Raw genomic sequence first — 13,294 nt, forward strand, 5'->3', positions numbered from 1 at the left:
ATATGTTACAGTATATAGTATATACCCGCTTTCAAAGGTCTACTCTGTCTCTCTCCTTCTCAAAAATGGCATTCACAGCCGCCTCTTCTCTCTCCTCTAAATCTCTCCTCCTCTATCCACACCAACCTCTCACACCCATCTTCAACTCCAAGCCCCGCCACCACAAACCCATCTTAGCCATCCACGCCGCTGACCCTTCAAAGTCCTCTAAATCAACAGACATCGCTACAAGCAGCACCACCCCAGTTCCCATTCAATGGAGCCTCGAAAGCTGGAAATCCAAGAAGGCTCTTCAGCAGCCAGAATACCCGGATCAGATAGTGCTGGACTCAGTTCTGAAGACCCTGGAGTCATTCCCTCCAATCGTGTTTGCTGGTGAAGCTAGGAGCTTAGAGGACCGTTTGGCTGAGGCAGCTCAAGGCAAGGCGTTTTTGCTTCAAGGTGGTGACTTTGCTGAGAGCTTCAAGGAGTTCAATGCCAACAACATTCGTGATACCTTCCGTCTTCTTCTCCAGATGAGTGTTGTTCTCATGTTCGGTGGCCAAATGCCCGTAGCCAAGGTCCTTTTCTCTCTAATATTTTTATCTCTATGTCACTGTTTCTAATAGTTTTTGGGAATATACATGCATGGTGGTGTGTTGAAATTTATGTTGAAAGATTGGAAATTGTGGATTGAAGAATAATAAGTCGGCTTTTTTTTAAACTTGGGATCATCATCATAGTGAATTTTCTCTTTGTTTATGGTGTTTTCATAGTTGTATAGTGACTTTTAGGAAATATCTTTTGAGCTGGATTTTGATATGTTTAGATGTTATAAGTAAGAAAATTAGTGATCATAGAGCTTGAAGGTTTGGATTACTCCATAAACTTGAAAATTTAGTAACTGAATTTGAAAAGGCTGAAACTGGAATTTTTCTCATATGTTATATTGGCATATTTCTTTTAAGTACGAAGTGATTCTAGAGAATTTGCAAAGCTGAGATAATTGTTTGTTGTTTTTCTCAGTGAATGTTGATTTAAGAATCGTAATTCTATATGACGGTAGTTACATTGAATAATTTGAAAAAAAATTGTGGGAATGATTATTTAGGCGGGGAGAATGGCGGGTCAGTTTGCAATGCCAAGATCAGATCCATTTGAGGAGAGGTATGGAGTGAAGCTGCCAAGTTACAGAGGAGACAATATCAATGGTGATGCATTCGAACCTCTTAAGGGCATTTGCCACAGGAGGATACGCAGCAATGCAGAGAGTCACCCATTGGAATCTTGATTTCATGGAGCACAGTGAGCTGGGGGATAGGTATACTTCTTATTCAAATAGTTTAATTAGATATGCTAGCTATTTAGCTTGGTTTTTGGGTTTATTTAAAGTTTCGCACAATTTTTTTAAATTGTTTTAACCATGTAATGGAATAAACAATTAAGAAGACTTCATCTCACCTTCCATGTGTTTCTGCTTGTTCATTTTTACATTAAATAGTTAGATATTGTTTTGAAATAGTTACCAGATGTCTGTTATTTTTTGTAAGTAGACTTGTGAATCAGAAGAAAAAAAAAATCCTTGGATAGCATTTTTGAAAAATCTCATTTCTATATAATTATTAGTTGTAACATTTTTTGAGTGCTCTTTTTATCTTTAAAAGATGGTGGAAATAAAATGAAAATTGCAGGCCTCCCATCTTTAATCCCAAGCAAATGTGACAAAGAAAAAGCTTGCTTTGTTTAGCTTTTTGTGACTTTTGTAGTATCTTTTCTTGCTGAGAATTAAATAAATGATTATTCTCCAAAATGGAGAATATGGATTACTTTGATTTCTAGGAACTAACTTCTAGATAAATTTTTCTGAACTCCATCTTGTGGCTTCATTAACTTCTTCAATGAGTTGACTTAGTTTAGTTCTCAAGAGAGTTACACCTTAAGTTCTGTTTCTATAAGTCTCAGAAGATTTTCAGGAATTAGCATGTTCTTGCCATGGCTTGACAGGTACCGTGAACTGGCTCACCGAGTTGACGAGGCCCTTGGATTCATGGGTGCTACTGGACTCACTTCAGACCACCCAATCATGACTACAACAGATTTCTGGACATCTCATGAATGCTTACTTCTGCCTTATGAGCAAACACTTACAAGAGAGGATTCTACTTCTGGGCTGTACTATGATTGCTCCGCTCACATGCTTTGGGTGGGAGAACGCACCCGACAACTTGATGGTGCCCATGTTGAGTTTTTGAGAGGAGTTTCTAATCCTCTCGGCATCAAGGTATCTAGATTGTTTTTCCTTCATTTATATTTAAACAGACTCTTTTTTGTTTGTTGCTTTTTTCTTCTTGTTTTCCAATTTCCTTGGGCTCTATCTTGTTGAACAAATCCATGTTTTGTTTGTTATACTTTCTCTTGCAGATTTGTAAATTCCCCTTTTTTCTTTCATTGTAATTTTTACCTATTACATACTTCTATATGCCTTGGTTCAGTCATGAAAGAAGTTATTTTTGTACGTGATAACTTGATGTTGCTCTGATGTCAAAGGATCAGAGAGCTAATAAAAGATTGCAATGTGATGCGGGTGAGTGACAAAATGGATCCAAATGGGGAGTTATACATGGTCCAGTGGTACGAACCAACCATCCATGTCTAGGATTGATAGAGCTTTGGTGTCACATGACTGGGAGCAACATTTTTCAGATGTGATCCAACGGACTCTACCACGACCTATTTCAGACCATTTTCCAATTCTTTTGGAGGCAGGGGGTATGATGAAGGGGAAAAGTCCCTTCCGGTTTGAAAATATGTGGTTGAAAACAGATGGGTTCGTTGATAGAGTTGATTCATGGTGGAATCGTCATTCTTTCTCGGGTACACCTAGTTATGTGTTCGCCAAAAAATTGAAAGCTTTGAAAGACGACATTATTAAGTGGAATCGCCAAGAATTCGGTAATGTTGACCGCAAGAAGAAAGAATTAGTGGGGGCTTTAGCAACACTAGACGCTAAGGATGGGGCTCTTGGACTTACTGAAACAGAGATGCTTGAGAGAAATGAGCTAAGATCGCAAATAGAGCATCTTCTTTCTCTTGAGGAGATCTCATGGAGACAGAAATCGAGAATGTTGTGCATTAAGGAGGGTGATCATAATACTAAGTTCTTCCACAAGTTGGCTAACTCCCATAGAAGGCATAATCATATGAGTTTCTTAGAAGTGGATGGGGTGATTTATGAGGAAGGAGCAGAAGTGGCTGCTCAAGTAGTTCAATTTTATAAAACTCTGTATCAAGAGACGGAAGAGTGGAGACCTTTTGTGGAAGGTCTAGAGTTTGATCAAATTGAGGAGGCGGAGAGGGGCTGGATGGAGAGGAGGTTTGAGAAGGACGAGATAATACAAGTGGTTAGAGATATGGAAGGGGATAAAGCTCCAGGTCCAGATGGCTTTTCTATGGCCTTTTTCCAACACTGTTGGAGAGTGGTAGAAAGAGATGTGTTAGCAGTTTTTGAAGAATTCTATCAACACTGTAAGTTTGAGAAATCTCTAAATGCTACCTTTTTAGTTTTAATCCCCAAGAAGAATGATGCCTCTAACATTCGAGATTTCAGACCTATTAGTTTAGTGGGGAGCTTGTATAAGATCTTGGCCAAGGTTTTGGCTAATCGTTTGAAAGTGGTGCTAGATCAACTGATATCTGAATCTCAAAACAGTTTTGTGGGAGGTAGACAAATCCTTGATTCAGTTCTCATTGCCAATGAGTGTGTGGATAGCCGGACGAAGAGTAAGATTCCTGGGGTGATCTGTAAGTTAGATATTGAGAAAGCATATGACAATGTAAATTGGGAGGCTCTTCTGAAGCTGATGAAGAAAATGGGTTTTGGGGAGAAATGGTGCAGCTGGATTCGTACTTGTGTCTCGACAGTGCAGTTTTCTGTGTTAGTGAACGGGTCTCCAGCTAATTTCTTTGGCAGCTCTAGAGGTTTGAGACAAGGGGATCCGCTGTCTCCCATGTTATTTTTAATTATGATGGAGGTATTTAGTAGGATGGTGAAGAGAATGGAGGGGGCAGGACTTCTTAGTGGCTTTAGGGCAAATGGCAGGAGGGGCAGAGGGGAATGTGCTTCGCATTTGCTGTTTGCGGATGATACCATTTTGTTCTGTGAGGCAGCGGTGGAGCAAATCCTACATATTCAATTGTTGCTTCTTTGTTTTCAGGCTGTGACCGGTTTGAAGGTGAACGTAGCTAAGAGCGAAATGGTTCCTATAGGAGAGGTAAATAATGTGCATGCTTTGGCAGAGATATTGGGTTCTAGGGTTGGGTCCCTGCCTATGACTTACCTTGGTATGCCGCTGGGGGCGTCCCATAAAGCCCCCTCTATTTGGAACCCTATATTAGAAAAAATTGAAAGAAAGTTAGCAAATTGGAAGAAATTGTATTTGTCAAAAGGTGGTAGACTAGCATTGCTTAAAAGTACATTATCTAGTCTCCCTACTTACTTCTTATCTCTTTTCACCATTCCTACACATGTGGCGAACAAAATTGAGAAGCTGCAAAGGGACTTCTTGTGGGGTGACACTAAGACACATTTGTTGGGTTAGGATAAGGCGTGCATGCCTTTGGCTAATGGCGGTTTGGGTATTAGGAAGTTAACCACTTTCAATAAAGCCTTACGTGGAAAATGGCTTTGGCGCTTTGGGATAGAGGAGAATAGGTTGTGGAGGAGGGTGGTAGCTTTGAAATTTGGGGAGGATTGGGGGGGATGGACCTCTAAGTTGGGAAGGGGTACTCATGGGTGTGGTCTGTGGAGAAGTATTCGGATGGGATGGGAAATGTTTCACAAAAATGTCCACTTTAAGGTTGGAATGGGGGCTAGAGTGAAATTTTGGACAGACAGGTGGTGTGGAGACCTTCCTCTCCAGTTGGCTTTTCCGATCTTGTACTCTTTTGCTGCAAACAAGGAAGCTTCCGTAGAATCTTCTTTGTTGTGCCAAGGAGAGGGGAATAGGAGAACTTGGGATGTTCGATTCATTCGGGGTCCTAATGATTGGGAAGCAGATGTGATGGATGAGTTCTTCCGATTCTTGGCTTCTAATTAACCCCTTGTAACTGAGGGTGATCGTATGAGATGGAAATTGTCTAAGAAAGGGGATTTTACTATCCGCTCTTTTTATCACAAGTTACATGGTTCTTCTCCCATTGTCTTTCCTTGGAAAGGCATCTGGAAGGTTAAGGCACCCAGGCGTGTCTCTTTCTTTGTGTGGACAGCGGTGTGGGATAGGATTCTCACAGGAGATAATCTGAGGCTTAAGGGCTATGACTTCGTTGATTGGTGTATTATGTGTCGGTGCTATGGGGAGACAGTGGATCACTTGTTGTTACATTGTGGAAAGGCTTATCGGCTGTGGTGCTTTGTCTATAGAACCTTTGGGATTTCTTGGGTCCTCTCTGGTACGGTGTCAAATCTTCTTTTTAGCTAGTGGAATTGGTTAGGGAAGCGTTCATCTCACATTTGGAATTTAGTTCCATTGTGTTTAATGTGGTGTATTTGGAGGGAACGCAACCGGCGGACATTTGAGGATTTGGATAGATCCGATGACCAAATGCTTTCTCTCTTTACTAGTTCCCTCTTTGTTTGGGTTAGGGCTTGGGGACTCACATCTAGTGATTCTCTTCCACTCTTCCTTAGCTCACTTTGTCTTTTTTCTTAGTGTTTTTCTTCTTTTTTTGTACGTTTTTTTCTTTTCTTTTCTTGTACGTTTGATATGCTAGTGTGTTTTTGCACTTAGCAGTTTTTGAATATAAGTTTTTCTTACCTATCAAAAAAAAAAGGATATTCTAAACCCTAAAAATAATCTTGGAAGAATAGCAGTAATTGTAAGAATGGGAGCTGAGAACATGAGAGTGAAGCTTCCTCATCTGATCAGAGCTGTCCGTAGAGCAAGTCAATTTGTCACTTGGGGTCCGTTTGTTTTGGTGGTAAATGATTTCAGGAAATCATTTACCACCTGACCCATGTGTTTGGAAAGCAAAGGAAAATCTAATTTCCGAAAAATATGCCTTAACTTTGACCAAATTTTCACCTTTGATCCGGAAATGGTTTTACGCTTTTATTTTACCTTCAAACCATTTCCGGGTCTCACACAACAACGCAGACACAACAACGCAGAAAAGAAAAGAGAGCCGCTGAACTTGAGTGAGAACGAAAACCAACAACAAAACACACAACAAGAGCCAAGAACGCAAAAAAAGAAACCCAGAACGCAGTTCGATCCACCAAAAAAAAAGAGAAACCCAGAACAACCTCCGATCCACCAAAAAAAAAGAGAAACCCAGAACGCAGCAAGAACCCAGCAAGAACGCAGTCCGATTCAGTCCCAAAACCCAGTCCGATCCAGTCCCAGAACCCAGTCCGATCCAGTCCAAGAACCCAGTCCGATCCACGCCGGCGACATTGAGAGAGCCAAGAACACAGTCCGATCCACTCAACGCCGTTCCACCACCTCGCCGATTTTAGCGCCGTTCCACCACCACACTTAACGGTGAGTCCGATCGGTATTTTTTTTTTTTTTTAGATTGAGTCCGATGGCATTATATATATATATATATTTATTTATTTATTTATTTATAAATATTTAGTTATCTTTTACATAATGTTTACTGTGAGCAATTTGCTGTGAGCAATTTGCGGGGGAATTTTACATAATGTTTACTGTGAGCAATTTGCTATAATTTTACATAATGTTTACATTTGCATATGTTATAATGTTTTGCACATTACATTGTTATTCCTATAATTTTACTGTGAGCAATTTGCATGCATTTTCCAGGGGTTGCTTTAGAAGTAGTCACAGAAGTTTTTGTAGTTGAAACACATAAATTCAGTTGAAACACAGAAGTATGAAGGACAGTAAAAGTTGTTAGTTGTGTTAAGAAATTATACATTGATCATCAGCTCCTTTTGCGGGGGAATTCACATGTAATGCAATTGTAGGTGCATGGAAAGCTTGTGGACACTGTATTTCCAAGTTCTTTTTTTTTTTTTTTTTTATAGAATTTGACTAGTTGAGTTTGTGTAAAATTTGGCTGGTTGGGTTTTGTGTATACAGTTTTGGAGCTTGATATGTATACTTTGATGTAGCAAATGTTATTATGTTGCCTATTGGGTTATGTATACTTTCAAGCTTGAGACATGACAAATTGTATGAAATTTTTCAGCATTTGGTTTTGTTATTTTCTTGTGGTAGAATATGTGTGTGTTTAAATTGTATTGTGATGACTAATAAATTGAGACATGATGGTATTGTGATGATATCAATGTGCAGTTATCAATGTGATGGTTTTATGATGGTGTAAACATTCATTGTAAATAGAATGCAATGTGATTTCGTACTCGTTATAAATGTGGTTTGGATGTTTTTTGTTTGTAGACCGATCGGTATTTTTTTTTTTTTTTAGATTGAGTCCGATGGCATTATATATATATATATATTTATTTATTTATTTATTTATAAATATTTAGTTATCTTTTACATAATGTTTACTGTGAGCAATTTGCTGTGAGCAATTTGCGGGGGAATTTTACATAATGTTTACTGTGAGCAATTTGCTATAATTTTACATAATGTTTACATTTGCATATGTTATAATGTTTTGCACATTACATTGTTATTCCTATAATTTTACTGTGAGCAATTTGCATGCATTTTCCAGGGGTTGCTTTAGAAGTAGTCACAGAAGTTTTTGTAGTTGAAACACATAAATTCAGTTGAAACACAGAAGTATGAAGGACAGTAAAAGTTGTTAGTTGTGTTAAGAAATTATACATTGATCATCAGCTCCTTTTGCGGGGGAATTCACATGTAATGCAATTGTAGGTGCATGGAAAGCTTGTGGACACTGTATTTCCAAGTTCTTTTTTTTTTTTTTTTTTATAGAATTTGACTAGTTGAGTTTGTGTAAAATTTGGCTGGTTGGGTTTTGTGTATACAGTTTTGGAGCTTGATATGTATACTTTGATGTAGCAAATGTTATTATGTTGCCTATTGGGTTATGTATACTTTCAAGCTTGAGACATGACAAATTGTATGAAATTTTTCAGCATTTGGTTTTGTTATTTTCTTGTGGTAGAATATGTGTGTGTTTAAATTGTATTGTGATGACTAATAAATTGAGACATGATGGTATTGTGATGATATCAATGTGCAGTTATCAATGTGATGGTTTTATGATGGTGTAAACATTCATTGTAAATAGAATGCAATGTGATTTCGTACTCGTTATAAATGTGGTTTGGATGTTTTTTGTTTGTAGTTGTTTTTATTTACATACTTCTTAGACCACAGTGTTTGTGATTTTGTTAGATGAAGAAAAAAACCAAAGCCGCAATTCTTGCCTCAGTTGCATCTGTCCTCCTTGTGGGGGTTACATTGTTAAGGAAATTGCGACGTAGACATAGACGATTGTCTAGGGCGCCTTATGTTAATCATGCAGCCGAGAGAGAGGAATACATAAATAGTATTCTGCATGGAAGTGAGATAAATTGTGTGAATCAACTTAGGATGAAGCCTAGAGCTTTTCACCAGTTATGTCACATCCTCACTGAAGGGGAGCACGTACGCTCGACTATTCACATGTCTGTTACGGAACAAGTGTTCATTTTCTTACACATTATTGGTCATAATGTGAGGTTCCGTGTAATGGGTAGTTGGATCTATAGATCAACTGAGACTGTTCATAGATATTTCAAGGTTGTCCTTAGGGGGTTCCTGAAATTATATAGAACTCTAATAAGACTGCGTAACGAAGATACACCCCCAGAGATAAGGAATAGCAGAAGGTTCTACCCATATTTTAAGGTAAATATTGCGACTTGTGTATTTTTGTAAATTGTGTAGATTTATGTAATTTTAAACCATTATGTGTGTCGAAAAATAGGATTGTGTTGGAGCAATAGATGGTACACATGTTCATGCATCTGTGCCACCTGAAATACAAGGAAGATTTCGTGGTCGCAAAGATAGAACCACGCAAAATGTGTTAGCTGCCATTGGTTTTGACTTAAAGTTCACATATGTATTGGCTGGATGGGAAGGCAATGCACATGATTCACGTGTGTTAACTGATGCATTTGTTAGGCCAGGGGGATTTTCAATTCCCAACGGTATTATACAATTACTTCACCTTTTTGGTTTATTAGTTTAATAAATATTGTGCATTTTCCTAAGCATAGTAGTGATTGAGTTTTATTTTTGAATATATGTAGGTAAATATTATCTTGGTGATGCTGGGTATGGTAATAAAAATGGAATATTGTCACCTTATCGAAGTGTGCGATATCACTTGAAAGAGTTTAGTGATCGTCCTCCTGAGAATGAGAAAGAATTGTTCAACCTCCGACATTCTTCATTGAGAACTACCATTGAGCGAGGGTTTGGTGTGTTGAAAAAACGTTTTCGAGTGTTGGATGCAAAACCATTTTGGTCTTTTCAAACCCAAGTCAAAGTAGTATTAGCATGTTGTGTGGTTCATAATCACATTATGGGGGTTGAACCAAATGACCATATTATGGAAGATGCAATGAACGAAGTAAAGTCTAGTGACCTCCAACAAGCAACACAATCATGTCGGGAGTCCGTTGAAGACAGTAGAATATGGAATGCTAAGAGAGATGAGATATGCCAAGCTATGTGGTCTGATTATATGAGGAGTGGAGAGTAGTACTTTATTTACATTTTTATAATTGTAATATGTGTTTTTATTTTTCGTAAAAACAATGTATTTACTATAGACTTCTAGTGGCGTAATGAACCTGTATTTTCAGCATTACATTGTTACTTGATGGTATTACATTGTTATTTTCCATGTTAGCATGTTTCATTCTGTTGTACACATTTTATAAGCGTGGTTGTATGTGTGTTTGATTTGTTGTTCATATTTTGAGCTCCATTAATAAATGCTACTCTGACTATACAATTTTCATATGTAGTAATGTCAAAGGGCAAAGAAAAAATGAGCACCAGCAAGCAATTTAGGTGGCTGCCGCCTATGCATGAAATGATGCTGAGGATACTTGCACAAGAGGCTGCAAAGGGCAACAAGCCCTCTAGCACCTTTAGGGCAGGCTCCTTCGCTCTTGTGGCGAAGGAGATAAGTGCCCAATTTAGGGTTGAGTGCCATCCCTCCTACGTAGACAATCGGATGCGTACTCTAAGGACCATGTGGTCCACTATTGAGAAACTTCGAAAGAAGAGTGGCTTCGGTTAGGATGATAATCTCAAAATGATAACATGCGACGCAAAGACGTACCAAGAGAAGTCATGGTATGCCTTACAATTATATTTTCTTAATATAAATGATAATATATGTTTTTGTCCATAAATTGAAATTTTAGTTTGGAAATTGAAGGCAAAGAATTTATTTGAAAAGATATTCATAGTTTCAAAGAAGACAACTATGAATAAATGTTAGAGGTTAGATGAAGTTTTAGTAAATTATATAATGGTGTGAAGTAAACTTTATCATGATTTATTAAGTTTTAGTCCTAGAGTAATGTCACACTACCATAGCTAGATGTTTAAATGCAGCATCTATTCCACACCATGATTTTATGTTGGGTAAAATATCATTTTCGTCCCTAAACTATCACAAAAGTTTGTTTTTCGTCCCTAAACTTTCAAAAGTTCTATTTTCGTCCCTAAACTATGACAAAAGTTCATTTTTCGTCCTTAAACTTTCAAAAGTTCTATTTTCGTCCCTAAATTTTCAAAAGTTCTGACGGAGTGCTGACGTGACTTGACAGAGTGTTGATGTGGGAGGGACGAAAATCAATACGTTTGGAAAAGTTTAGGGACGAAAATAGAACTTTTGAAAGTTTAGGGACGAAAAACGAACTTTTGTGATAGTTTAGGGACGAAAATAGAACTTTTGAAAGTTTAGGGATGAAAAACGAACTTTTGTCATAGTTTAGGGACGAAAATGATATTTTACCCTTTTATGTTTAATTTGACAAGGATGGACACTCACTTTATTTTTCATGTAATAACAGATTTTTTTGTTTACTGGCATGAATAATGCATTGAATATTGAATTTATGAGTGAAGTAATTATTGCATTGTTATTATACGTTCCTTTCTCCCTTACAGGCGCATCGAAAGTATGCAGATTTTCTAAACAAGAAAATAGAGATGTATGATGAGTTAGCTCTTGTCGTGGGCAAGGACACAGCCACAGGTGGCTTTTCAAAGTCCTATATAGATTATGAAAATGAGCCAGATAATGGCGACAGTGCTGAATTTGTTGCTGATAATGTGGAGGAAGATGTGCTCGAAAAAGGTAAGAATGTAGTCGAGTCCTCCACAACTGGGTCGGGAATTTCCAAGTCCTGTAAAAGAGGTCGTGCACCTTCTACTGCTGATGATAGCGTGTTGACTGATCTGACTGATCAGTTGAAGGATATAGCTACGGCTCTTAAAGAAGTCAATCGGGGCCGGTAGATTACACATCTCTTTATAATGAGGTTATGGCTATGATGACGGATGGGTATAGTGAAGAAATGCTTGCAACTGCGTTTGACCATCTGTGTGAAAATGAGAAGGTAGCACGGGGATTTCTGGCCAAGAATGCTAGGCTGCGAAATATGTGGTTGGATAGTTTTTTTTTCTCACAACTTTGACTTGCCTGTTTCATGTAGACTGTGATGGTAGCTTTATGAATTCACTTTTGTTGTAGAACTAGAATTAACCTACCATTGTATTATATATATATAGTACTTTGTATTATTGGGACAATACAGTTGCCGAAATTATGTATTTGTACTATTCAGATACCACGAGTAGGTATCGTTTTTGTACACCATGGAGGTGTAATGACAATGGTGAACGATGAATGTGGCTATTTTTATATTAATATTATTGGTATATTTAAATGATTATTTTTGATGTTGAAGTGGATGATTATTTTTGTACTGTTACAGATATGTATACGCAATGTAGGTATATGTTGAAGTGGATGATTAGTTTCTAATTATTACAGGTTTGTCTAGATAATGCAGGAGTTGAAATTTGTAAGGCATTTTATATTTTCCGTAAAATTAATTCACAAACCAAACATGAAAATTGATTTTCCGGAAAAAATGGATTTCATTTTCCGTAAAATGTTTACCTGAACCAAACATAAAAATTGATTTTCCGTAAAACTAAAAGCATTTTTCGTAAAATGTTTGACTGAACCAAACACCAGAATTGATTTTCCGTAAAACGATTTCCGAGACAGCCAAACAACCTCAATACATTTTCCTTTTCCGGAAAATAGCATTTTCGGAAAATATGTATTTTCCGGAAAATGTTTTACGCGAACCAAACGCAGCCCTAGTAACGTCCTATTTGTTGGTGTAAATATGGAGGAGGCTACAAATTTTGTTGTGTGATTAATAGTTATAACTCTACCTAATATTTTTTTTACTGGATGTAAATTTTTGATAAATATACTATTAAATTATATTTTTTTTTTATTCTTTATCCTTGCAAAATTAGATATTATTGAATGTAAATTTTAACAAATACACAATTGGATTATATTTTTTTTTCTTATATTATTCATGCTTGCAAAATTAGATATTATTGGATATGAATTTTTTGACAAATCCATCATTGAATTATATTTTCTTCATATATCCATCATTATTTTCTTCATATATCTTTCATGCTTATAAAATTAGATATTATTGGATTTGAATTTTAACAAATATACCATTAGATTACATTTTCTTCTTATATCCTTCATGCATGCAAAATTTCTAGAATATTAAAAATCAATAACTATGTCATCAATCAGATATTTAAATTTCAAATTTTTGTAGTATAATATTATGCATAAACAATAAATTTATGGATCAAATAATAAATAATATCCAATTTGACACAAAATTTGACATGCGTGTTAAGAATATAAAGAACATGCAATCAACCAGCCATAATTTTAAAATATGTAGACAAGTTATTTTTTTTTTAGTGGAAGTTGTAGCTATTGGCTACAATTAAGTTTGTAGCCAAATTCTGTCTATTTTCTAATATGCTTATATTACACTGTTTTACTAGTTATTACTTATCTTATTCTATTCGCATACTCACGCAATGTGATATAATATAGTATAATATAAATTTTGTAGGTTGTGCTTTTTAAAGTATTAACTATTTTTATAAGTTGTAGGTAAAAGAACATATAACAAAGTTTTCACTCCACAGCAATACATAGTGATATATGTACAAAAGACATAATTTAATAAAAATATTTAAATCTAATACATTTTGAGAATACT

The 13,294-nt window shown here is 36.6% G+C and overlaps 1 protein-coding gene across 1 annotated transcript; it reads left to right on the forward strand.

Moving 5' to 3' along the window:
• Position 1: 1 nt before the first annotated feature.
• Positions 2-9,801, forward strand: LOC112031776 (phospho-2-dehydro-3-deoxyheptonate aldolase 1, chloroplastic-like). The gene is given in 7 exon segments (XM_065769419.1): positions 2-560; positions 1,091-1,200; positions 1,202-1,300; positions 1,984-2,260; positions 8,340-8,834; positions 8,914-9,139; positions 9,242-9,801. Coding segments are annotated over 7 exon segments (2,220 nt in total). The 5' UTR covers position 2; the 3' UTR covers positions 9,697-9,801.
• Positions 9,802-13,294: the final 3,493 nt, after the last annotated feature.

This window comes from Quercus suber, unplaced genomic scaffold (genome assembly GCF_002906115.3).
Source record: "Quercus suber isolate HL8 unplaced genomic scaffold, Cork oak 2.0 scaffold_1151, whole genome shotgun sequence".
Taxonomy (NCBI): Eukaryota; Viridiplantae; Streptophyta; class Magnoliopsida; order Fagales; family Fagaceae; genus Quercus; species Quercus suber.